This window comes from Vombatus ursinus, unplaced genomic scaffold (genome assembly GCF_900497805.2).
Source record: "Vombatus ursinus unplaced genomic scaffold, bare-nosed wombat genome assembly UNPS02015406.1, whole genome shotgun sequence".
Taxonomy (NCBI): domain Eukaryota; kingdom Metazoa; phylum Chordata; class Mammalia; order Diprotodontia; family Vombatidae; genus Vombatus; species Vombatus ursinus.
The window spans coordinates 96,857-124,709 of NW_020955184.1; the positions used below are offsets into that span (position 1 = coordinate 96,857).

A 27,853-nucleotide genomic window follows, 5' to 3' on the forward strand; every position below is an offset into this window, starting at 1 on the left:
CTAAGCATTTCATGTTTGTCATAATTTTCTAGAAGGAATTATATATTATGTTTTTTTCTTTGGATTTTTGTACTTATGGTATCACTTAGTATGTACTTTATTTCTACATAATATTTGTTTATTTTTGTTTTTAAACTTATCACATGTTATACTTTTAGGAAATAGGAACGGGTGGCACCTGCCAGTGGAAAATATGTGGACTCAATCCAAATACAACTTTAGCTCTATATTTTGAAGTTGTCAACCAGGTATGATTTTCTGTATTTTAATAATGAAGAATAAAAAAAAAAAACCCAAAACATTGTCAACATAGTACCTGATAAGTTTCTAAACATTTGATATTTTCTTCCCTATAGTGTATAATGGAATTACATGACAAGTCATCTTTCTTTTATGAGCCTTAGTTTCCTCATTTAGTCTCATAATTTAATTAATTATATAATTAATATGCAACAACATAATAAAATATAATTAATAATTTTAATTTTTATAGCTCATTAATCTTTACAAAGGACTTAGTTTACATACCAAAAATAGCTCTTCAGAGGAATTAGACTAGTAATTTTTGAAGATCCTTCCCATTCTAAATGACAGCTTTATGATTTTGTGACTCTTGGACCTTTCTAAATTCCTATTAAAGGAATCTTTCGATACAGTGTATCTGGGAACTATCACAGTAGTTACTTCTACCACTGGAGCAGATTGCAACCCATTCTTGCCTATGTAATTCTTGTCCATGGCTACCCCTACATCTTCCATAAAGGATCTAGATAACATACTGGAGGCCTTCTTACAGGACTTGTAACATTTTGTGAGTACCACCAGTGTAGTATTTCTTGCTCACAAACTATCATTGGTAATATACTGCATCCTATTTATGTTCATCATTCATGTTTCTATTGCCCTCTGGGTCTCCTAAAATTATTACTCTTTGGAGATTATGGTGCTCTGTGATTTGTGGTCTTATAACATCACCAGGAATGTTAAAAAAGAGTTTTTGTGTCAGGAAGCAGATTAAGATTGTTCGAAGTGCTGCACAGCTTCTCAAATGCGGTTCACCCTACTTTTTTCCTGCTATGAATTAGTATACTTATATTTAGCTGTAAGTTTAGTTTTCCTTAGAAATGTCAGCATATACATTAGTAATATGGCTACTTAGGATATTAATAATGATGATAATGACCATCAACATAATGTAACCAAATACTATTCACATACTTTTCAGAGCACTTAAGCATGAATTATTGTATGATATCTTCCCACAACTATCTTGTGAGGTTGGCAGGGTGACTGTGATTGTCTTCACTTTATAGATAGGAAAATAACACTGAGAGAAATAAAATTATTTTGTCCTAGGTCGTGCAGTGAGGAGTAGGGCCAGTCCTAGGATTTAGATCTTTTGAATGTTAAGTCAGTGCTCTTTCCATGATATTCCCTTTCTCTTTGAAGAAACCTTTTGAAAGACATGTCTTTTCTTCTTTGAAGACTTTTTTAGTGCTGATGTCCTTGAACTTATGATAATATGGCATTCAAACTACCATATGGTCTCCAGATCAAGTGGCTGAATTATGCAAGATCATTTTGGGAGATGACCATAGTTTTCATTTAAAATCATCTATGTATCATCTTCAGAATTTAGTGGGTATTTTTTTTGTCTTAAAACATTTTGTTTTAGAATTTTTAGCCTCTTTTTGAGTGGGCTATTTGTTTTGTGTTTATTTTTCCCATTTTGAATTAGTATACTCAAGTAATATGAATGTTTCCATTTTCACTTTTATTTAAAATGCTTATATTATCTTTTATTTTATAGTTTGATTTTATTATTTGTAATCAGTCTCTACTGATATCCTACTCTTATGCCTCATGGTGGCATGGGGGAGTCTGAATGGCTATTCCAGTAAACTCTGAAAGGTTGTAACTGAAAAGACTTTGAATAAGGCTTGTTTATATACACAATAATTAAAACTTCTTCTCTAGCTTCTGTAATACCTCTCTTCTCCAGGGTTGTTGTGGAGTTGAGATAAGGTAATGTGTGTAAAGTGTTTTGAAAACCTTAAAGTGATATGTGAATATCTGCTATTACTATCTATGTAAAATAAATAGGTTTTTTTTTTAGTTCATTATAATTTATGGTAGATGACTTGTAAAGAATGATACTCTTCTATCCTAATACTTCTTGACTTGATAGGCCATTTAGTTTTATGAGCTTATTTACAAGACTGTTAATTATTATTGTAGAAAATTTCTACTTTTAGTTGCTATTAAGTGAATGTATACTTACTCAATAATTCCTACCCTTTAAGAACTTAAATGTTAATATTACATGTCATATGTTTTATATATTGATACTGCTTTGTTTCTTAAATATATAAAATTAACAAAGCAGTACCAGTATACACATGTGACATATACATACATACATATCTATATACACTGATGTACACGTATACTGATATTGCTTTGTTGATTAAATATATGTAATCAACAAAGCAGTGTATGTGTCTGTGTAATATTTTTATCTATATATACATGGTAATACTTTTTTATCTCTTTGGTAGTTTTCACATAGAACATGTATTTTTTACAAAGCTTCTTTCTACTTGTTTATTAACCGAGAATTGGCAAAGTCTTCATAGCTGAACCTCTCTCCCAGTTCATTTTTCTGCATTAGAGCTTTATCTCTTCCTGAACACCAATCTATCCTGACTGTATTTGCCTTCCCATTCTTCTCTCTCTCTTTTTCTTATCTTTTTTTCTCTCTTTTTTGTACCCTTTTTTTTAGTTTCCCCTTACCTGATTTATATTGTACATTCTATTGAATTTACTTTGACAGCTTTCTCTTGCCCTTTATCATTTCTTCTTCCCTTTTCCTCACCTGTTCATTCCTCTTATATATGCTCAAATGCCCAACTCTATTTTGTTGGCCCTACAATATGACATACTACATGTTCAATTTAGAATGAATTTTGGCAACAGTGGGATTTTATGGTTGACAGTTGATTATTGAACTTTTATTCAATTTTTACTCTTTTTAAATTTAGCATAATGCTCCAATTCCTCAAGGTGGACGTGGTGCTATCCAGTTTGTGACTCAATACCAGCATTCAAGTGGGCAGAGACGTATCAGAGTAACCACAGTGGCTAGGAAGTAAGTTGGGTTTTTTTTTTTTGAGAGATTTAACTTAAGTAGCCTAAATTAATATGTTGATCATGCATGTCTCCAAACTGACTTACCATGCTTTGATAACCAAGCCTGGAATAAACAGTCTTTTTGACAAACAGCATTGTTTTCACTATTAAGCCAACTGACATGATAAGATTGCCTACTAGAAAGAAGTCCAGTGACCACTTTATTAATTTAAATTGAAATGCAGATACTTTTTTCTTCCTTTTTTGGAGAAGAAAATGTAAATTGGACTTGAAATTGTGATATAGAACAGCTGCTTTTTATGTTTGTAATTTTTTAACTGATAAAGATATGATCTCTGTCTTGAGAAACCTTTAATTCATAGGTGACAAATGTAAAAAAAATTAGAGGAAAAATTACAGTGTAGAATTTAGTAAGTACATGCTGGCTGTATCCCATAAATTTCAATGTTGAAAGAATCCTAAATTTCTAGTTAAGGACCTGAATTTGAATCCTGGTTCTCCTACTTCACACGTGACTTTAGAAGCAGCATAGTGTCTTTGGATTTGGCTTCTGGGTTGTCAGCTGTTTCTGTGAGACAGCTAGGTGGCACAGTGAATAGAGACTTGGACCTGGAGTCAGAAAGTTCCTAGTTCAAATCTGGCCTCAGACACAAGCTTTGTGACCCTAGGCAGGTCATTTAACTGCTTACTGCTTCAGTTTCCTCATCTGTAAAATGGGGACAAGAGTAGCACCCATCTCTTAGGGCTGTCATAAACATAAAATGAGATAATTTTTGTAAGCGCTTTGGAAACTGTAAAGCTCTTTGTAAATGCTAGCAATAATAATGATGGTAATTATTATAACCTGGGAAGATTTGGACTACTTGGCCTCTTTAGGCCTCACTTTACTCCTCCATAGAATGAGGAAGTTGGAGTAACTAACATTTCTAGTTTGCTTCACAGATATGGTGTATGTCAGAGGCAAGACTTGAACCTAGCTAATCTAGTTCTAGTTCTCTTCTATGCTATCACACTGTTCTTCATCATTTTAAATAAATTTTGAATTAGTTATATGACATGATCTTTAACTCAAGCATTCATTATTCAGCATAGCATTTTTTGTCTCCATGTAAGCTCACATTTTCTTTCTTGATGACTTTTGGCTGCATTGTGATCCATAAATGTGTTTAACATTTTCGCCATGTTGCATTGATGGAACTTCTTTGTTTCCTTGGACAAAGTCACTTTTTTTGTGCATGCTTCATTTGAATTTGAAAAAAAAAATTTATATATATATATATATATATACACACATACATATGTATATATATATTCCCTACTTTTTCTGTAAATCTGGATTTTTTTTTAGCATTCTTCTATCTGTTTGATAATTTGATAATTATATTAATAAAATATTTAGTATGTCCAAGTAATGGTGTTTTGAAATCAATCAGTCAACAAGTATTATGCACTTCCAGAAACTAGAAATATCAGTATGATGAATGAAACAATCCCTGCTCATAAAGTGCTTACACACCAATGGAGGAAACAAGAAGGTGTATATAAAATATAAAGAGATTAAATATAAATAAATAGAAGTGATTAAAAAATACATGATAGATTGTGTTCAGTAGCCATTCTTTCCTCCTTCCTCTGTGTGACATTCTATTGTCCTCCAGTCTCCTGACACTTTCATCTCTTCTGGCCGTTTTCTTCTTGGTTTTCAAAATTTTTCTTGGTCCTCTGACTCCAAATTGGATATAGTCTCAGAGGAAAGGCACCAAGATTAAAGAGGCTTCTTGCAGAAAATGGGACTTTAATTGAAGCTTGAAGGAAGCCAGGAAAGCTAGGAAGTGGAGATGAGAAGGAAAGGAATTCCGGGCCTGCCCTGGGTATAGTGAAAATGGTCAGAGTCAAGAGATGGAGTGTTAGGTTCTAGGAACAGCAGGGAGGCCAGTATCACTGGATTACAAAGTATATGGAGGGGATAGTAAGGTGTAAGAAGACTTAGATTATTAAAGACTTTACAAGCCAAACAAAGGGTTTATCTTAAAGGATTAATAGGATAGCAATTTAAAGTAATTTAAAGGAAAAACATTCTGTATAGTACAAATGATGGGCAAAGGGGCTGAGGTAGGAAAGCCGGAAATCAGTTGAGACATGTTAAATAATTCAGTTTTATTGGAGCATATATGAAATTGTATATGGAGATGTATGTGAAGATGGAAAGACTGGCTGGATTGAATAATAGTTTCTTCTTTTTTTTGGTAGGCAATAGGAGATCGTTGAAAATAATTTTCTAAAATTTTCACTGATAAAATGTTCATTGCTCCATTGCCAATTCCAGTAGCATTTTCTCTTTCTTGTAGCTTTCCTTATTTCTATCTTAGGGCTATCCCACTATAATGAGAATATGTGGTGAAAACATACCACATGCTACCAGAGATATTTTACCTAAAACCTTAAGATATCTTGTCCATAATTTTTGGAAATTCAGCAATGCTACAATGAGACCGCTTTGTATGTATTTTAACAAGTTAATTATCTCTGTTAATCTTAAAATTGCAAAATAGAGTTATTACTGAAATGACATTTATTTTCTTTTATTTCTCTGAACTAAACATTGATCAAATTATTAATGTAATAATAGAGCAACATTACTGTGTTTCTTTTTGTCTTTAGCTGGGCAGATGCACAAACCCAAATACAGAACATTGCTGCTTCTTTTGATCAGGAGGCAGCTGCCATTCTTATGGCCAGATTGGCAGTGTATAGGGCAGAGACAGAGGAAGGTCCAGATGTGCTCCGATGGCTAGACAGACAGCTCATTCGCTTGGTAAGAACAAAAATCATGTGCAGTATTAAATGTCACAAAATATTTTTTTGTAGAACGGAACAATTAGTTAATGTTTCTCATGATGCTTACTCTGAAAAAATTACCTTGAAATTGCTTCGTAGACACTGAAGCAGTTGAGATTGGGGAAGAATAATTCAGGAAAAAACATCATTAGTATGTCATAAATTGTATTTCTGCACTTACGGTCATGAGTAGTACGGTAATTAATAACACAGTAAACTCTTGATCATTTAGAACCAGTTTTCAAGTTGGTTATTGCAAATATTACTTTTCTGGTTTATGGAAAGCAACAGCTCTTCATAAGAAATATCCTTTTGGCATAGCATCTTGTATTTATACTGTGTGTATGTGTGTGTGTGTGTGTGTGTGTGTCTGTCTGTCTGTCTGTCTGTCTCTGTGTGTGTGTGTTTGCATTTATGCCTTATATTTACTTTGTGATTTAAACACACACATACATACACATACATATACACACACATGTATGTGTGTGTGTGCATGCATGCTTGTCTGTATGTGTCCTATCCCTTGACAGATTGTAAGATTCTTGAGGGCAGAGACTCTTCATTTTTATCTATGTATTTCTAGCACCTAGAACACTGCCTGACATACCGATGTCCCAAAAGTCTTAATGTAGTTTTAAGCTATTAGGGCTGTATAAGTTCTTAATAAATACTTATTTGTTAATCAGTTGATTCAGGGACTCACCAGTGACAGTTATAACTAAGTATCTTAAATTAAAGCTTTGTGATCTTGATACACTGTGTTTATTTTTTCTTTTACTTCTTTCTCCTCTCTTCCACCTTCTTTGCCTGCAACTTCTCCCATATTTGTTGTATAATGCCAGCAGTTTTTATTGTCATCCCCAGCCGATGAATATACTTTTTCTTTTTTGGCTAAGCAGTGGGGTTAAGTGACTCGCGCAGGGTCACAAAGCTAGTAAGTGTTTTATGTCTGAGGCCAGATTTCAGGTCCTCCTGAATCCAGGGCTGGTGCTCTCTCCACTGCTCCACCTAGCTGCCCCTGAATGTACTTTTAAAATCTGGCTGGTATATCAGCTAGTTCTATTGAAGGAGAGTATAATCTTTAGGTCTTTTATTCTTTTTCACAATTTTTTTCTTTGTCTACCTGTTTAGGCATTCTTTGTCATCAGAAACTTTTAAAAATGTTTTTGTTTACTAAAGTTCGCCTTCCAGCCAAGTGAAATCAGGGGAAAATTCTTTGTAAAATTTTCTGATATGCTTCTAGAAGTGTTTCAGTTTTTTGTTTTTGTTTTTGTTTTTTTGAGCAAAATTTCCTCTGGGATTCTGTAATTGATGATTTTGTATCAGTTTTTTAAAAAAGTTTTTTGTTGTTCTTTTTTTTTTAATATCATGGCCAGTTCTTTGCTACTAGAAAAATGTTGATATCAGTATTTTTATTTATTTATTTTAAAATTTTTTATTAATTTATTTTGATTCATCAATAATCACTTCCATATGCTTTTGAGTTTAAAATTTTTCAGTATTTTTATTTATATAGACTTTTTGTACATATAAGACCTTTCTGTCTTGTCTTTGACTGTTTTGGGCTATATACCCTGGGGTAGGATCATTGGTTAAAAAGGAAGGAATAAATTAGTGATATTTTAGCATCAGTCAAGTCAATCCATGAACAAATGTTTATCACCTACAGTGTGCAGACACTGTGTAAAGTGATAAAAATACAAATATAAAAGTGAGACAGCCCTTGCCCTCAAGGAGCTTTAGAGGAGAGACAGTATATGAATAGATTTGTAAATACAAGACAGATATAAAACAAAAACAAACAGTTAAGTATAATATAAATATAAATAATATAAAAACATAAGATAATATGGAGTAATTAAAATTGTTTGCTCGGTGAGTTGGACTAAAAACAATGCATTAATGTGTTTTTTTCCCATACCCCATCCAACCCTTTTTTTAAATGGCAAAAAATTCTTTGCCAATTTGATGGGTGTGAGATGAAAACTCACAGATGTTTTAATTTGTATTTCTCTGTTTATTAGTAACTTAACTTAGAGCTTTCCATCATTTGGTTGCATTTCTTCTTTTTGACACTTCACATTATTTGACCAGATATCTTTGTGGAAATGATTGTTGTTCTCTTATATTTGTATCATTCAGTATATATCTTGAATACATACCTTTATTAGAAGTTTTTGCTCTGAAGAATGTTTTTTCCAGTTAACTGATTCTGTGGATTGTGGTACAGTAGATAAAAAGATAAGTACATAGAAATAATAATAATAATAATAACAATAACAACAATAATGTGTTTACTGTGTGCTGGGCACCATGCTAAGCATTGGGGATATGACGTACAAGTCAGCAAGACATTGTCTTCCCTCAAGGAGCTTACAGTCTAATGGGGAAGACAATACGTGAAGGAGAATTGGGTAGGGAGGGGAAACAGCATGGAGATATCTAGCAAATCCTGTTTCTAGGCAAGGTGAAATGATGATAGCATGCACTTATTAATATGCCAGGCATCATACTAAATGCTGGGGATACAAAAAATGTCAAAAACATTTCCTGCCTTCAGGAAGCTCACATACCAATGGGCTATACAACATGAAAAACAATTATGTGCAAAGATATTTACAGGATAAATTGGAGATAATCTCATAGGGAGGGCACTCGAATGGGGGGTGGGGGGAGTAAGGATGGGGAATAGATGATTGGAGACTGAGAAATACCTTTGGAAGAAGGTCAGATTTGAGCTTGGGTTTGAAGGAAGTCCTGAGATGGAGATGAGGAACGAGAGCTTGCCAGCCGTGGGGCAGCCTGGGAGAAGTCTCAGGGTCAGAAGATGTAGAGGGGAACAGCAAGAAGGCCGGTGTCGTGGGATTGTGGAAGACTATAAAGGTTGGAGGGGCCAGGTTGTGAAGGACTGTAAAAGCCAAACAGAGGATTTTATATTTGATCCTGGAGATAATAGAGAGTCATTGGATTTTATTGAATAGAGGAATGACATGGTCTGACCTGCATTTCAGGAAGATCATGTTGATGGCTGAGTGGAGGTTGGGCAGGAGTGGGCAGGGAGACAGGGAAACCAGTTAGAAAGCAGTTGCATTGGTCCAGGTGAGAAGTGATGAGTGTTGTCTGTACCTGGGTCATGCCTGTGTCAGGAAAGAAAGGGATATTTATGATGTATATGTACATATTGTGTGTGTCTGTGCACACACATACCTATATATAGTGTGAGTACATATGTGTACACACACACATATACACACACATATACATACATATACATATATGGTGAAGGTAGAGAAAACAGGACTTGATAAGGGATGAGATGAAATGTCAAAGATAACACCTAGGTTGTAAAACCTAAGTGACTGGGAGGATTGTGGTGCCCTCAGAAGTGACAAGGAAGTTTAGGAGACAGAAGAGTTTTAGAGAGATTGAATTTAAAATCAAAACCCAGGATGGTTACATAGGTTCTGGTTGGGAGGAGGTGAAAATAATAGCTAAAGTAGAGAGTGCGTAGGGTAATGGTGTGAAGAGTGAGCTGGAAAGTATTAGAAAGAATTGGATTTGGAATCAAAGGACTTTGGTGAGCGTCAGCAAGTTATTTAAACTTCCTTTGTCTCAGGTTCCACCTTTATAAAATGGAGTTGAACCAGATGAACTCTGAAATCTTGTATGACCCTAAATCTGTGATCCAGTATTCTAAATACTTATTCTAACTACATCAATTTTGTTTGTGCAAAAACTTTTTTTGTTTAATGTAACCAGGATTATTGACTTCATCTTTTTTATGATCATTTCTATCACTTGGTTAGTTAAGAATTTTTCTTTTAAATATAATTGTTCAGAGTTCCTCTTTCTGTTGTCCCATTTTTTATGATGTGGGTTTTTAATTTTTAGGACATTTGTCAGTTTGGAGTTTACTGTCATATATGCTATAAGAAGTTAATCTAAACCTGATTTCTGACAAATTGCTTTCCAGTTTTGTCAGAGAGGTAGTACTTAAAACCATAGTGAGTATTCATGGTATTCATGGTTGATTGTTCTGACTCTATCATATTCATAGTGGGACATAGTAAAAGAATATTTTGGGAGAGAGGTTAAAAGTCCTAAATTAAATGGTAAGTAATATTTAAATTTTACCTTGATGATTACTCTACCAGAGTCACAACCCCTTGTAAATGAGTCAGTATATATGGCTTCAGCAGTAACATTTTTTAGCAATGCCGGAAGTGCTATACTAATTTAGATTTTATTTTATCCAGTGTCAGAAGTTTGGAGAGTATCACAAAGATGATCCAAGTTCGTTCAGATTTTCGGAAACCTTTTCCCTTTATCCACAGGTACAAATAAAACAGACATACTTACTATAATTATTACAGAATTTCAGTTCCATTATTTCCATGTGTTTGTTCCATTAATCTGCATCTGTGGTTCCCATTTAGTGGTTCAGGGACCCATTAGGGTTTGAGATAATGGCCCCTGGGATTTGTGCTTAAAAATATTTAATGGCACTTTAAGCAGTAAATAACTGCTTAATTGTTATAGATATATTTTGTATGTATACAATTTCCCTCCCCCTAGGGGGAGAGGCTGTTTTTTTGGTTGATGAAATGGTTTTGAATTGGGAAAAACATTGGGAACCAGTGATCTAGATGTTATGTGTGGAAGGAATTTGTTCAGTTTATACTGCAGAAATTCTCTATGTAATACAGTTGTATCAAATTACTTAAATAGAATATTACCCAGCCTCTCTTCAATAGTGAGATAGTGGATTGGCTGTTTTATTTGAATTATTTTTTTTTTTATCATAGAAATTGTGCCTTTTTTATTGTCGCTGTAGTAAAGTTGTTTTGATTGCATTTTGTGGTCCACCAGTGCCACATTGTATTCTAACCTCTAGCCTGAAACATTGGCCTGGCCTGAGTTAGGTCTGGCCCAGAATATTTAATAAGTACACCCTTAGGAGAAATTGTATTTCTGAGTAGAAAAAGATGATTTGAATTCTTTGACTTTTTTTTTACTTTTCAGTAGAGGTATTAATGAGTAGTAAAAAGACCAAAAGACAAAAAACCCAAGAGAGGAAGAAAGGGAGAACAAAGGGTATTCTAATAAGCCTTAGAATATCTTAAAATTGATGGAGGAAATTTGATATATATGTTTTGTTAATTCATATTAGTTTATAGTGAATTTAATAAGTTTAGTCATAGTTTAACATACTTTGTATTATTATGAGAAAAGATGAGCAACATATAATTTAAAGTTATCCAATATATTTTATTTTGCAGTTTATGTTCCATTTGCGAAGATCTCCTTTCTTGCAAGTTTTTAACAACAGTCCTGATGAGAGTTCATATTATCGTCATCATTTTATGCGTCAAGATCTGACCCAGTCATTAATCATGATTCAGCCTATTCTGTATGCCTACTCTTTTAGTGGACCTCCAGAGGTAAAAAATAATGACGATGATTTTCATGTTCATACTGTACTATGGTAGTAAGATTTGAGACTGGAAAGAATTCTGGAAAGTTTCTAGTTCAGTCCTTGTGTCTTTTTTTTTTTTAATTTATTTATTTTTAGTTTTCAACATTCACTTCCACCAGATTTTGAGTTCCAAATTTTCTCCCCATCTCATCCCTCCCCTCACCCCAAGATGGCATGCATTCTGTATACCCCTTTCCCTAATCTGCCATCCCTTCTATCTCTCCCCCTCCTTCTCTTATCTCCTTCCCCTCTTGCATCATTTTTGTTTGCTTATTTTAGTATATGTCTTTTTAAAATCAAAAAAAAAAAAGAATAACTGAATCCTATTAAAAAATAAAACTATGTGTTCCATATAAAACACTATCTAAAATACTCGTAACCAGAAGCCATATTATAGTAAACATGGATCATAAAATAATTTAACTGTAACAGAGTTTGAGAGAAAATGTCATTGAATTGTATGCCTTCATGCAAGTTAATAAGCAACCATTTATCCTGGAAGGTTTAGTTTTCTCTCTTAAAAATTTGGGTTCCCCCTTTAAAATCTCCAGATAAGGTAGTGATTCCTGTGTAACCTTGGATAGATCACCACTTCTCACTGGGCATTAATTTCCACATTTGTAAAATGAGAATTTTGAATTAAATCCTGACTTCTAGATCTGATTCTGTGAATGCCTTATAAATTTAGTTAACATGTTATTTCTCATAGAATATTTTCACATATGGCATCATTTGATCTTCACAATAACTCTGAGGTTATTTGAGCACTTAAATTGATGCTGTATGATTTTGACGATGTTGCATTGACTATATGTTCTCTTTGTAGTTTCTAGTAGTTTTTTCATGAGTTCTGAAATTTTATACAAACCAAATTAGAAAGTGACTTTATGTCATGTAAGAAATTTATAATTTCAGAAAGATCTCTCTGCTTAAGAGTAAATTTGTCTTTTTCATTCCTTTTCTTTCCTCTCCCCTTTTTATTTTTTTCCTTCATTTTTTCTCTTCATTTCAGCCTGTTCTTCTTGATAGCAGCAGCATCCTTGCAGATCGTATTCTTCTGATGGACACATTCTTCCAGATTTTGATTTATCATGGGGAGGTAAGATTTCATTAATTTTAGATTAGCATATCTGCTTGCAGCGGAATATTTTATTTATTAAAAAAAGTTTCTGGCTTCTGCTATATAAAACTAGATTTAGTCTCATTTACGATGAACTTTGACTTTCTTATAATAATAATTTAAGATTTGTATAAGAATCCCTACCAATTTTTTTAGATTCATTTTACAAAGTGATAAATTATTTTTACTCTAACCATACATATGATCACATGTATAGTATGTATGTGGGAGCTATAAATGTGAAATCTAGATATCATTTCTCATCAGTTGTACCTGCTGATATTGTGAGGGGATCAGTTTGCCTTTTTTGAAGTATAGTATTCACTTTTAATTTTCTCAGATGACCCTTGTACCATTGCAAGAAAGTGGTTAGATGACTACTTTTTACTGCTCTGGGAATTCTCACTAATTATGAGGGTGAGGAAATTGCTTCTTCATATGTTTTCGGTGGTATAAGCAGTCACTGATTCCACTTGATACTGAAGATCTTGCTAAAGGTATCTGTTTGAAGTGTAGTGTATCAGTCAGGATTTGTTACTTAATAACAGCTTCTAACTGCATTCTGTTTGATATGTAAAACTTTTGTAGTACTGATTGAGCCAGGAGGGGCCATTTTGTCATTTTAGTTTCAGCTTTTTCTTCTTATGGCAACTTGATAGTATGCTTAAAGAAGGCATTAAATATGCAGTTGTGATAGAATTATGTACCTTTTTTTTAATGTCTAGATGTAAAACCATATTGAGTGAACTTAAGTTTAGGGAGATTGATTATAAAATTAAAATATCTGATGATAATGCTCTAAACTACCAAGCTGTATTTAACTCTGGTTGATTTACTGAGTTTGCATGGTATTTTGAATACTTGGAAGAAAGCTTATATTACAGTCATTTCTTATAATTCTTTAGTACTGTAGCTAATTTAAAAAATTCCGTTTTTATTTTCTTGTGTTAAATAATTTTTGTCCCAACAGATTCCTCCTAACTTGTTTCCCTCTGAACTAATATTAAAATGAATTTGTATTCCCTAAATATATATTGACTGGCAGTAGAGAGAGAAGAAAGAGAAACATTGTGTGTTCTAGGGAAAACAGATAATACAGAATTGACAAATCAGTAACCATTGGTGTAATTCTCTGACAACTGAATCTCAATTAAGAAATCTAGTTACTCTCAGCTCCATCTTTCTTAAAGTTCCGTAGATCAAAGGTGTCAAAGTTCAGCCTGCAACACTCCTGATTATATCCTGAATCAGATTAAAATGTAATTGTGAAATATTTAACAAAATAAATAAAAATGAAATAAAACACAGATAATGTTAGTATGTGATTTTCTAAATCAACATGTGCCTGCAGAGATCCTTATGTATGGTTTAGTGGCCCCCATTTTTATTTGAGTTTGATACCAATGTTATAGATGATCCTAACCTTACTCAGATTTGGCCTTTTGAAAACCATTTTAAATCTTGGTCATAGTCAAAGTGAGCCTTCAGGGACTTGAAAAGTTAGCTCTTTGATAAGATGACAGTGAAAGTGACATTCTTCATGGAGGGTATCAGCCACTTCAGCATTTCTTTTCTTGTTTTTTTTTAACTTTACATAGTCTATAAAATGCTAATTATTAAAAAAAGTTTTTCTAATAATGCATTGGCTTGAAGTACCTGGGAACCTCTCATAAAAGAGTATTCTCTCTGAGTTAATAAGGAAATGGTCATTCTGCAAAAGGCATTGAACTTTTATTATTTTAGTCTCACATATCACTTTAGTCAAAGGGGAGTGTGTGAAAAGTGTAGTTAGATTAGTTTCTTATTTTGTGTTTTTTTTAGAGAAGAAACTTAAGAAATTTCTATTTTCATTTATTCCATGAACTTTTATTTAGTGTCATGGACTTTTCTGGCAGCCTGGTGAGGTCTAAGGATCATTTCTCAGAATAATGTTTTTGAATGTATAAAATAAAATGCATAGAAATATAAAGGAAACCAATTATATTGAAATAGAATTATCAGAATGTGAAAAAAAAAAGAAAACAAAACAAGTCCATAGACTTCAGGTTAAGAGCCCTAGTTTTTGGAACTGCACCTAATAAATTTTCACACTGGATAGAGAAAAATGGTTTTATAAGCAGTAATTAAATTTTTTCCCATTATCTTTTCTAAAGTTGTTTCCCTTGAACATTCCTTCTTCTTCAGAATACTTGATGCATCAGACATGAAAAGTGAAAATTTGCCCTCTGTTTTTTAACTTAGACCATAGCACAATGGCGCAAATCAGGCTACCAAGACATGCCAGAATATGAAAATTTCCGCCATCTCCTGCAAGCCCCAGTAGATGATGCTCAAGAAATTCTCCATTCCAGATTTCCAATGCCACGTTACATCGATACAGAACATGGAGGCAGCCAGGTAAATAGTTTTATTTTACAGATGTAGCTCTTCATAGGATAGATCCTTTTTTATTTAATGTTTTTTTTTCAATTAACAGAAATTTATTTTCTCTTCCTTTTCCTACCTTCGTGGGGGGAAAAAAGAAAAAGAAGACCCTTGTAAAAAAAGTGTAGTCAAGCAAACAAACTGGCATATTGACCATGTCCAAAAATGTGTGTCTCATTCTGTATCTGGAATACAATGCCTCTAGAAACATAATTCTTTTTACACATTTATCAGAGCTCTTAAATCTTCTGAAGTTTTCTTTACAGTGGTGGTGTTGTATAAATTGTTCTCCTGGTTCTTGTCACTTCCTTCTTTAATTCATACATGCTTTCTCAGGTTTCTCTGAAACTGTCCCTTTTGTAATTTCTTACAGAGCAGCAATATTCCATTACATTCTTATAACTTAATTTGTTCAGTCATTTCCCAGTTGATGAGCAGCTTTGTTTCCTATTCTTTGCCTCTACAAAAATAAAGATCTGCTGTAAATATCAGGCAGCTAGTTGGTGTAGTTGACAGTGTTGAACTTGGCGCTAGAAAGACCTGAGTTCAGTCCTTACTTGGGCATTTACTTAGCTGTGTGACTTAGTCACTTAACCTTTTTAATCTGTTAAATGGGGATAATAATAGCACCTATATCACAGGGGTGTTATGTAGATCAAATGAAATAATTTATATAAATTGCTTTGTAAACCGTAAGACACTATGTAAGTGCTAGTTGTCATCATCATCATCATTTCTCTAAAAATTTAAAACCTGATCCTGAAATTCTGATTCAGCTTATTCCCTGGAATCCTTCTGATTCTTAGTTATCTAGATCTTAATTCTTGCATGTCTTCAAGCCCAAATTGAAGGTATTGTCCTAATTACTTGGACTTTTCGAAGTCCAAAATTTAGGTCCTGTATGAATTAACCTAGACTTATTCCAGTCCAAAATATTACTGAGTCCTACTTGGTCAGTAAGGGTTTAGCCACTTATTTGCCTGTGGGGAATCTGTCTAAAGTGCTAGGATATCTACCAGTTCAGCTGAGGGGAATTACTGAGTCATTGTGCCACCTCTAGCTTGTTTTGACCCCATATAGATAGTCACTCTTATTATTGTCAATAACTGGAGATAAAAAGGAGGCCCTTTCTTCTGGGTCACAAGGTTGGATGACCACCCATTGAGCTATTTAGACATTTGATCATTCTGATCTGCTTCCAGATACCTGTGAGTGGCTAGTGGTCAGTTAGTCTTACATCTGGTCAGCAAAGTGACAAGTATTCTAAGAGTTAGTCTCAGGTGTTGCTGTCTAACATAATGTAGGTTGTCGGATTGACACAGGGCAACTTTCCTCACTTTCCAGACAGGAACTAATTAACTTTAATGACCTCTTTGCAACTCAAAAGCTTCTGCCCTAGGAACAATGAGAAAACTAGACCAAGTAGGACACCACTAGACCTAAAATTCTAAAATTCCTTGAATCCTTTTCTGAAAGCTGGTCCACCAGTAACTCTGTGGACTCTTCTTTAGTAACACTCTCTGAGGGCTTTACTGAGCTCAGTTAACCCAAAACAATGAGCAGTTACCAGAGACAAAATTGATCTCAAAACCCAGAGGCACATCATTCAGAAAGAAAAATTCCACTTCCTAATTCCTAGAAAAGAACCTCTTAAATGCCTTCTCTTTCCTTCTGAAGTGATCTCTCTATTTAGGGAAACAGAAAGCTTGTTCTCTAGAATACAGAGCTGGTGAGCATTACAGATCACAGTGAAACATTTAAAAATTGAGATTAAAACCACTACTGATTGGCAAATCAAAGTTGTTCATAGTTTATTGAAACAGACGATGGCTCCAATTTTGAGAAGATGGGTTAGAGTCTAGATCTAAGCTTGATTCTATGAGAATCAGGAGTTTTTCTTTCTTTCTTTAAATAGTATTTTATTTTTTCCAATTACATATAAAGATAATTTTTAACATTCATTTAAAAATTTTTTGAGTTCCTAATTTTTCTTCCTCACTCCTTTTCCTTCCCCTTCCCCCTTTCCTGAAATGGTAAACAATTTGCTATAAGTTATGTATGTGCAGTCATGTAAAACATATTTCCATATTAGTAATGTTGTGAAAGAAGAAACAGACCAAAAGAGGGACAAAAACCACACAAACAATAAAGTGAAAAAAGCATGCTTCAGTGTATTCAGACTCCATTAGTTCTTTCTCTGGATGTGGATAGTGTTTTCCTTCTTGAGATTGTCCTTCACCATTGTATTGCTGAGAAGAGCTAAGTCATTCATAGTTGATCATTGCATAATGTTGCTGTGTATAATAGAACAGGGAGTTTTTCATGAATGGTTTCAATTTTCTCAGTAAATAAGTAGCCAGCAAGGTTGTATGTACAGGAAGAGGGAGGGGATAATGTTGGAGGCTTGAAGAAAGATTTAGAACATGTCCTGTGGGAGGCAAACAGAAAGTTCGGAGAAGGAAGAATAAAAGGATTGCTGAACAGCAATTAGAGCTCAGTTGAGATTAGATAACATAACTTTGTGGTGTATTTTATTGGGGAAATTTTGTGATTCCTCTAGTAGCCCTCCAATAAGAGCAGAAAAAGTAGATGATACAGGTAATCCAAGGCAGGGTTTTGGCAAGGCTTGAGTGATGATCACACAAAGAGTTAAGGTCGTCAAAGATACATAGAAACTGAATTGGTTACCATTGGGGCAGAAAATGAGTTTAGTACTATTTGGACTGGGAGAGTTGGGATAGGGACATGACTAGACGTCATTGTGAGGACAGATAATAGATTTAGGAAGGATAAGACAGGGAGATTTGGAAGGACAGGAGTTTGTGATCTGACAGAGGAATTTTAGAGTTTTGGATTATGAAGGTAGAATTTCTATGGAAGGTAGAAGGTAGGGATGGTATGTGTGGGCTTTAGACCAAGTGAGGAGAAAGTCCTTGATTAATTTAAATATCTTTGAAAATTGGTGGATGAACTAGAGTGATGTTGGATAGAAGGAGTATTTGGATTGTTTGAGGAACATGGTTATGCCCTGTGGGGCTTGTGTAAAACCAGGGAGCTAGTTTGGAATCAGGCATTTGAGTATCTGGCAGCAGAGGAAAGATTGCCGCTCCTGAGAAGGGGAATGCTAACACCTCAGTTCCTACCCTCTGGACTATAGGAGGATCTAGTGAACTTTGGAGGACCAATGAAAAGTGGGCTTGAGTGAGTTTGGAGAGCACATGTGGCAAAGAGGTAACGTGGTTCCTGGAAGTCCTTACTCCCTTTTGTAGGGCACTTGTGACGTTTTCCTTCTGTATAATATAGCATTCATGTTATTCTTGTTAGCTGGGGAGAGCTTTGAATCTTCCTCTGCCCTCAGCTCCTGGTACAGATCCTGCCACTCAGTGTTCCTGTTCCAGGACATTGCTAGGATGCTGACGAAAAGTTCAAATCCTCTCCCTTGACTGCTATTATTAGTAATTATAATAATAATAGCCAATATTTGTATAGTGCTTTAAAATTTACAAAGTGCTTTATATATGTTAACCCAAAACTGAGGCCAAGAGAGAGGCCCAGAATCGCATAGCTAGTAAAGTGACTAAGACAGGATTTGAACTCAGGAGGATGAATCTTGCTGAGTTCAAGTTCAGTGCTCTATCCATTGTACTAGCTGGTTGCTACTGTTTGTCCTTTGTTCTTGAAGAGGATCATGACATCAGGAAGGTGTTACCATTACTTGTAAGTGAATTGGATTTAAGTAAGGGAGGGCCGAGCAGAGTCACCAGCCTCACTCTTTTCGGAACCATCTGTCCAGTGACAAGATATAGATCAGGAAGGCTGGAGATGGCTCCAGGATGCAGTGGGAAATCTTGGCCTTTTTAAGTTCTTTCCCAGGTCTCAGTTTGACTGAGGCAATGCCCATTCAGTGATAAAGGTTAGGTAAGATATGAGGCAAAGAATGGCCTCTTTTACCTAGGGGGAAAAAATCAGTCTGGGAAGGAAAGATCCTCAGGGTTTCTGGCCAAAACAGAAACAATTGCTGTTTAAAACAAAGACCAAGTGAGCTGTTATTTGTCTATTAAAGAAGAATAAAATCACATGTCAATTTCCAATTGAATGGCAAATCTCTTGGTCATTGTTAGTGTTGGCCCTTAAAGGAGTAGCATATTCAAGGCAGTTCAGCCTTGTTAAAGATAAAGCCATTTTAGTCCAATCACATGAGCAATATTGCTCCTTTTCTCAGACTTCTTGTTCTTGTGAGAGCCGGGTCATATCATGATGTCCCCCTCCAAACAGATAAGAGATAATCAGATGTCGGGTGATACATTTAAAATGACATTATGAAGGATGGCAAAGCCACCATGCTTTTAACAATTTTAAGCTTCTAATAATATTTTAGACTAGTACTGATTCTTTCCTAATTGAACAACACATTTTTGGACATAAGAAATATTCTTTGTCACTATATATATATTTGAATTTGGGGAAGAAAATATTTGGGGATTGGAAAATGCTTGCAAATATTGAAGAGATCTAGATCTCACAGTATTACTGATAGTCATTAAAGCAACAAAAAATAATCCTTTAAGAAAATCTTTTAAGGAAAATTATCTTAAGCAGTATAGCAACTTACTAACATCTCTTAAAAACCTAAGAATTTTTTGTTTGATGACATTTTTTCATCTTTGTTTGAAAGGCACGGTTCCTACTTTCAAAAGTCAATCCTTCACAGACGCATAACAACATGTATGCTTGGGGACAGGTAAGTGTAAATAACATCTTTTTAAAAAATCTTATATGTGTATTATTTTTTGTTATTTTATTTTTAATTAATTTTTACATTTAGTTTTTAAAAAGTTTGAGTTCCAAATTCTCTCTCTCTCTCTCCTATACCTCCCTCAAGAAATATATCACTTTTACATGTGAAGTCATGCAAAACATATTTACATATTAACCATGTTGCAAAGAAAAAACCCAATGAAAATAAGAAACATAAAGAAAGGGGGAAAAGTATGTTTCAGTCTGTGTTCAGAGTTCATCAGTTTTTTTCTTGGAGGTGCATGGCATTTTCATCATGGGTCCTTTGGAATTGTCTTGGATTATTGTGTTAATCAGAGTAGCTAATTTTTCACATTTGATCATCCTTAAAATATTACTGTTAATGTGTACAGTGTCCTGATGGTTCAGTTCATTTCACTGTGTATCAATTCATATAGGTCTTCCCAGGTTTTTCTGAAAGCATCCTACTCGTCATTTCTTATAGCACAGTAGTATTCCATCACAATCATATACCACAGCTTGTTCAGCCATTCATCAACTGATGGGTATCCCCTCAATTTCCAATTCTTTGCCACCACAAAAAAAGCTGCTATAAATATTTTTGTACAAGTAGATCCTTTCTCCCCCTTCTTAAAAATCTCTTAGGGATGCAGACCTAGTCGTGGTATTGCTGGATCAAAGGGTATGCACAGTTTTATAGCCCTTTGGACATAGTTCCAAATTGTTATCCAGGTTGGTTGGACCAATTCACAACTCCATCAGTAGGTCGTTAGTGTATCTAGTAAATAGCATATCTTGAAAATGATTTTTTGGTATGTTTTATACAGTTTCTTTTTTATGGTAAGAGTCCATTCTTTCTTCTCCCTCTTCACTCCTCTACTGGACTGTCACAGTTTTATTTTCTGACACTTGGCATATTGTGTGTTTTTTAATGATTATGTTTTGTTTCTCTGAGGGGAATGTAAACCCCTATAAAGACATGTGGGAACCAAGTCTTAATTTTTTGTGTGCCAAGCACCTAGAATGGTGCCTTACACATAGTAGTCACTCATTAAATGTTTCTTATTGATGCACTCATCAAGCCTCAAGGGAAGCAGGGGCCAAAGGCAGGGAGGAAAAGGTAGAGACTGTGGATCCCAGTAGGTAAGTTTAATCCAAGGTATTGAAGTCCAGCTATGGAAAATACAGACTTGTGTCAAAAAGGAAGGAGCACTAACAGGAATGCCTTTAGTAATAATCTTTCATTATTATTTCACAGAGAAGATTAACCAGGCATCCATTTTTCTTTAGTGCTAAATGAGAGAGAATGGGTTTAGACTGGAACAAAGGTTAGTTTAGCTAGTAGGGAGAACTCTTTTTGGTTGTTAAACAAGATAATGAGTTTTAATAGAGAATATTTTCCTGAAGGTCTTTTAAAATAGAACGGTTGATTATCTTTGGCAGTTTTCAGGGGTGGGGAACCTGTGGCCTTGAAGCTACATGTGGCCCTCTAGGTGCTGAAGTGTGGCTTTTTGAGTCAATCCAAATTTCACAGAACAAATCCCCTTAATAAAAGGATTTATTCTGTAAAACTTGAACTCATTCAAAAGGTCGCACCCAAGGACCTAGAAGGTCATATGTGGCCTTGAGGCTGTCAGTTCTCTACCCCTGGTTTATATATTATTTCCTGGAGCTATAAGAATATATTTAGATAGCCTTTAAGGTCCTCTCTGGCATATGATACAGTGTGAGAATTATACTGTCAGCACTGTTTTAGATGGGAAAATGTTTCATACTACCTTTTTAAAAATTCTCTATATTGTTAACTTTTATAACAGAATTATCTTATTTTGGTAGTCAAGGTAACTGGACCTTACAGTGTTACAAATCTGATATTTAATCTATAATCATTGGATCAAATAACAGTTATCTTTGCTAAAGGGATAAGGTAAAAATTGCATGTCAGTTTTGGAAATAGGTACATTTATAATCTCTTCTATAAAAACCTCATCAGTGAAATGGGAATAATAGCATCTACATTTATTTGAGAGGATCAAATGAGGTAATATATGTAAAGGGCTTTGCAAACCTTAAAGCACTATTTAAATATGAACTATTATCACTAGGTAATGTTAAAATGTAAAATTCTAATTATTATCTACAATTGGCCTATAGAGGGCACCTACATGACAGTGATCCTCTGGTAGTGTGTAGTATGGTGGTGAAATCACAGCATTTTAAAAACTACATGGCTTTAGACTTTAGACTGTGGCAATACATGGTATACTGTGCTTTACAAATGATCTTGCTAAATTATTTTTAAAAATTGATCTTTGTTCTTAAGCCTATTTAACAAGAAGAGAAAAATATATTTCTCATTTATTTATGAAATAGGAGTGTAACATTGGCATGGGTATTCTATTTAAAATAAGTGGGAAAAGCCCATGTCTGCACTAACATCACCATTATAAAATATATATTTTCAAATTCCAATGACATTATGAAATCATCCACATTCTTATATATCATATGTATGTATGAAATCCTATGAAGTGAAATGGTCATAATATTGATTTTTATTCATTTATAGCATAGCAATGTCTAAGTGTCAGACTAGAAGCATAAGGGGAATAAATTTTAGTTCCAGGTTCTAGCCATGAAGTTGCTGTTACCCTTTAATAATTATTTTAAGGGAGTTATGCTAGATGACTTCTAAGGTCTAAATCTATAATTCTCTAATGCTTTAGAATGTTATGAAAAGGAACCATAGCCCCACACTATTCAATATAGATTAACATAGAACACAGGAAACAGACAAATGCAACGGTGGGAGAACTTCTTAAAGAAAAGAATTCTTCCTGCTCCCCTCTACTCTTGCCCCACCCCCCCATGAAGAAGTCTTTTATATACTATTTTTAAAAGTACCTAGATTCTGTTTTTGTTACTTTGCAGTTGACTTTTCTTCTTTTCAGCCTTGCTGCAGAACTGTTTCACCTAGCCTACGATAGCACTGTCCACATTTATCAGCCTAGTAGCAAGGATCGAGATGAGGGAAGTCTCAAGGATTATGTGATTCCTCCTTTATTTTAATAGAATAGAGGCCACTTTCTAAGATGGAATTACTTATGTCAAAAAAAATTCTGTATAGATATTAGAAATAATTTAAATAACTTAGGTGGTATGGAATTATTTTTAAAATTATTGTTCTTCATATATTAAAAGTCTATTTTAATGAAATGTGTTGTATGTGTCTATTTCCAAGACTTGAATGACTCTGTTCTATCAAATTGCCTTTAAAAAACAGAAATCGGGAATTTAAGTATTACTGGAAAGGGTATTTTTGAAAAATTATCGGAGATCAAACATGATAATGGTCCTTTCCTCTTTAATGATTTCTAAATCATTAAATGTTTTCAATCTCAGAAGCTCGATACTGAAATAGATCTTGTGATCTTCTTGATGTGGATATTCTCTCCAGTGATCCAGATGGATAGATTATCCATGCTTGTACTTCCTGTGAAATTCTTGCCTGTATCCTCCCATGAGTCCTTCTCAGGGTGTCCACTCAGTATGATTTTCTCCTGATACTGCAAATACCGTTGCTTAACCCTTCCTTTTGATATATGACCAATCCATCTTCCTTCTCATTCAAACATTTCCTTGATGCCATACTTTACTCCATAACTGCTTGTGTTGTCTTGTAGCCTGCAGAGAACCCTCTGCATGATTTATGATAGTCCTTTGGGTGATTCTCATTTTTCGTTTTCAGTGTTCAGTGACTTTCAGCCATTCTACAGATCCCATAAGCACTATTTATAAAAAACCAATGTTTTTTTAAAAAAAAACATTACTGATTAGAAATGGATTTCATTTCATGAATTTCATTTATTAAAATCATTTAAATAAGATTTTATTGTAACAATAAGTAATAAAATCTTTGTACATTGACCAATTAATAGTGATGATGATAGCAATAATAAATTCAGGTTGTTTATAAGAAGGAAAGTAAATCACTTAAAGTCAGCAGGCATTTTTAAAGTGTTCACTGTGTGATTGACCTTGCCTCCAAGGAGCTTAGGTACTGTTGGAGTTCAGCAGAGACATATGAAAACTGTTTGTTGCACAGCTTTTATGGAAAAACACCACAAAAGAAAAAAATTGACAAATATTTTCTTATTGTATCGAATTCACAGTTCTGTCCAACAGTTACTTTTTAAAGCAAATGTGAATTTTAAATAAGTCCACAAAAAAGGACTTAGTGTTGGGAGAGTTCAGTTTTAAATAATTACATAAGTATTGTCTGAGAAGTATTTTTTATATATTATGAATTAGATTATTCCACTTCTTTAAAGATTGGGATGGGATTTAGAAAAGGTGTTGTTTAAAAATATATCATTGAATATAGTGATCATTTTTAAGCTGGGCTTTCTCGAATACCATCTTTTTCTGGAATCATAGTGATTGCATTTTTCTTTTTGGTAGGAATCAGGAGCACCTATTCTCACAGATGATGTTAGTTTACAAGTCTTTATGGATCATCTGAAGAAACTTGCTGTATCAAGTGCTGCTTGAAGCTGCTGAACATATTTGAGGATGCAAAATATGAAGTGATAGTTCAACGTTATTTCTTTCCCTTTTCATTTTCTTTAAACCAGCAGAGAACTTTTGTGTCATTATGGATCATTATGATTTATGAGACAGTTCGTTCATAGGGGGAAAGTTCACTTTTATATATTATGTTGGAGTTTAATTAGAGCAATAAGAACAAATTTACTTTGCTTACCACAGTGTTATAACCAATTTTAGAGATTTAAAATCTTTGTAACTTGATTTTTTTAAGGTTGAAAATGTAATTTTGCCTTGAATTATAGAGCTGTGACCTATGGTACATGGCAGACAAATCCAAAGGTTAACTGAGTTACTGATGACCTCATGAAAACTTTTGTGTTTCTTAGTTTTTCACAAAAGGTGAACAAAAATTAGGACCTTGAACTTTTCTGTCAATTCATTGAATATATATTTGCAATAATGTGCTTTTGTGTCTAGTTTGCTTTCTGCTAAACCAACAGGCCTACTTTTAAACTAGCCTATTTTGGAATTATTTAATTTTGTGTGTGTTATATAATTTTTTGATAATTGTTTTTTGCTCTTTAAAATATGAACAAAAATTGCTAGTAAGAAATAACTTTTGCAGCAACTCCCCACAAAAAGCACATAGAACTCCCACAAAACATTCTTCCTTGGGATTAAACACTACACAAACATTTGAAAAAGTAGGTGGTTAAAAAATAAGCCACTTTTAGACAGGACGTGGGCAAACAATCTGTGACTATTATAGCTAGATTAACCAAACTTAGTTTTGACTCCATAGTCCATGGTTTTCTATGTTTTTCAGATACAAAATTTTATTTTTATTATAGTCTCTACTATTTTAATGCTATTGTGGAAGTTTACACATATTCTTTGTTTCCACTTCCTTTATGTGAAAAATTCATTGAGGTTGTGGTTTTTGAAACAGTATTGTATGGCATTTTACGTAATTATAATGTCTGGTTAAGCTGGGGTCTATCCCAATTTATAAGTTAATATTCATCTTACCAATGAAAGTTTACTCATAATAAATAAGTTTGAATTGCTAAATCCCGATGAGTTTTGACAATGAATTTGAATTTGCTGTGTCAAATAAAAGATTATGCAATGTCAAATATTTAGAAAGGCAATTTTGATGACTACACTTATGTGAACCTGGTTGTATTGCAGTAAGATAAAGTTTTGTTTTTTTTTGTTTTTTTTTCTGTTTATACATTGTGTAAACTCTGATAAAAACAGTTGCTCTCTTCTAATTCATTTCAAAGATACTGAGCTCCTTTGAATTTGAAAATCAATAAATATGCATTCTCTTTCCTTTTCTTTCTCTGTCCTTTTTTCTTCTTTCCCCTCTTTCCTTTTCTCCCTCCTCTTTCCTCACTTCCCCTTATTTGGAGTCTGTTAGTTTGACATTGAGTAAAGGCTAAAAGATTCCTAATCCAAATTAAGAAACAGTATTATAACATTCATTTTTATTTTAAAGAAATTAATGCTTAGCTGTTTGCTCCTGTCTTGAAATATTGATTCAGTTGACTATAATTGCTTACAAAGTATACATTTTAATTTGTCTGAGACCCCTCAGGGGCCTATATTCATTACTCTCTTTTCTTTAATGAATGAATGAAAAAGCATTTATTAAGTACTTAGAGTAAGTCAGTCAGTAAACATTTATTAAGCACTTGCTATGGGCCAGATACTGTGTAAGGTGCTGTGGATGCAAAAGACAGATCCTGCCCTTAAGCAGCTCATAATCTACCAAGCTGTATACTAGGGATACAAATAGAAAAGTAAGACAGTTCCTGTCCTCAAGGATTTTACATTCTAACACACATAGAAGTTTTCACTACATATCAGATGGAAAGGTCCTGTGGTCCTTAGGGTACAGTAACAAAGGTAATGTATCATCTTTATCATTTCCACTGATAAATCCATACGAGTTTCTGATGTTAAATCATCTGCTGCCCCTATGAAAGAATGGGAACCCTGAAATGTGGAATTCTAAAAGCAGAAGATATAGCCTACAACCAATAACAATTTGCCCAGTAAAACTGAGTATGGAATGGGGAAATGGTTTTTTGATGAAATAAAGGACTTATAAGCATTCCTGATGAAAAGATGAGCTGAATAAAATTTTCAAATAAAAACATGGGAATCAAGAAACAGAAAGGTAAATACAAAGAAAACAGTCTGAAGGAGTGTAATAAGGATAAATTATATTCTAAGGGAGGGGGAGTGGAGGGAAGGGCCCCTTGAGAACACTAATGTCAGGGAGTGTAAAATGAGTCAAGTAAGTGCCTAGGAGTAGTTTTGTTCTATTTTGATGCTGTTCAAACAAGAAAGGAAAAGGGGGAAAATACACTATGGAAAAAAAGAGAGAGGGAACTTGTTACTTCACGTAATAGGAGTATGTAAGCAGAAGTCTATTTAAATGTGAAAGAGGTTGGGATAGGGAGATTTACTTGATGATGACTTTCATCTGAATTGGTTAGAAGAGAATAGTATACACACATATGAAGTGTTTGGTGTTGAAAATATGTCTTAACTCAGGGAAAAAGGAGGGAGTAAGAGGGCAAATTCAGAGAGGGATTAGTCATAGGCAAAACAAACCCCAAGGTCAGAAGAGGGATCATAAATAAAGGTTTAAAAGAAAGGTTAAGTACTTATGATAAAGAGAGGGCAGAAAGCAAAGAGAGGAAAAAGTAGAAGAGAATAGGATGTAGGGTAATCAACAATCACAATGTGAATGAGATGAACTCATCCATGCAAAACAAGAGGATAACAATGGGTTAAAAAGCATATACCAATATGTTATTTACTGGAAATATTTCAAACATAAAGAGGCACACAGTTAAGGGTTGGAGTAAAATTAATTTTTTTATATTTGAATTCAGCCTCAAAACATTATTGCTCAGATACGGCAAGAGCAAAAATAGACTTAATTTACAGGGAAATTGCAGAAGTTGGATATGATGGGTCTTTGATGACTTACATCCGTATATATGTATATATACATATATATATAGTCACAATTTCAATTGTGCTTGGCAACTTTACAAACTTTACAGAAATCTATCATGACTAAAGGCATAAAAACCTTACAAATGCAGAAAAGCAGTACTATAAAACACATTCTTTACCAAACAATGCAATAAAAATTATAGACAAAGGGCTCTTGACGAAAGGATAATAAATCAACCAGAGACATAATAATAATCCTAAAGTATTGATGACTCAAAGAAACATTAATTTCATTAAAGATAATGAACAATGAAACAATATGCCCAAATTTTTGAGATGCAGCTGAAGCAATCATTAGAGAGAAATTTCTATCTTCACATACTTTCATTAAGAAAAGAAAGACAGTCAGCTAGATGGCGCAGTGCATAGAGCACTGGCCCTGGATTAGGAGGACCTGAGTTCAAATCCGACCTCAGACACATAACACTAGCTGTGTGACCCGGGGCAAGTCGCTTAACCCCATTGCCTAACCAAAAAAAAAAAAAAAAAAGAAGAAGAAAGAA

The 27,853-nt window shown here is 34.0% G+C and overlaps 1 protein-coding gene across 1 annotated transcript in view; it reads left to right on the forward strand.

Moving 5' to 3' along the window:
• SEC23A (Sec23 homolog A, coat complex II component) overlaps positions 1–24,412 on the forward strand; it is a 64,249-nt gene extending 39,837 nt beyond the window's left edge. Inside the window, exons 12-20 of the mRNA XM_027847421.1 lie at positions 159–248; positions 3,042–3,148; positions 5,812–5,965; positions 10,245–10,322; positions 11,268–11,429; positions 12,477–12,563; positions 14,826–14,981; positions 19,684–19,749; positions 24,228–24,412. Coding sequence (XP_027703222.1) covers positions 159–248; positions 3,042–3,148; positions 5,812–5,965; positions 10,245–10,322; positions 11,268–11,429; positions 12,477–12,563; positions 14,826–14,981; positions 19,684–19,749; positions 24,228–24,317 — 990 coding nt within the window. The 3' untranslated portion in view covers positions 24,318–24,412. The remainder of the gene's footprint in view (positions 1–158; positions 249–3,041; positions 3,149–5,811; positions 5,966–10,244; positions 10,323–11,267; positions 11,430–12,476; positions 12,564–14,825; positions 14,982–19,683; positions 19,750–24,227) is intronic.
• Positions 24,413–27,853: the final 3,441 nt, after the last annotated feature.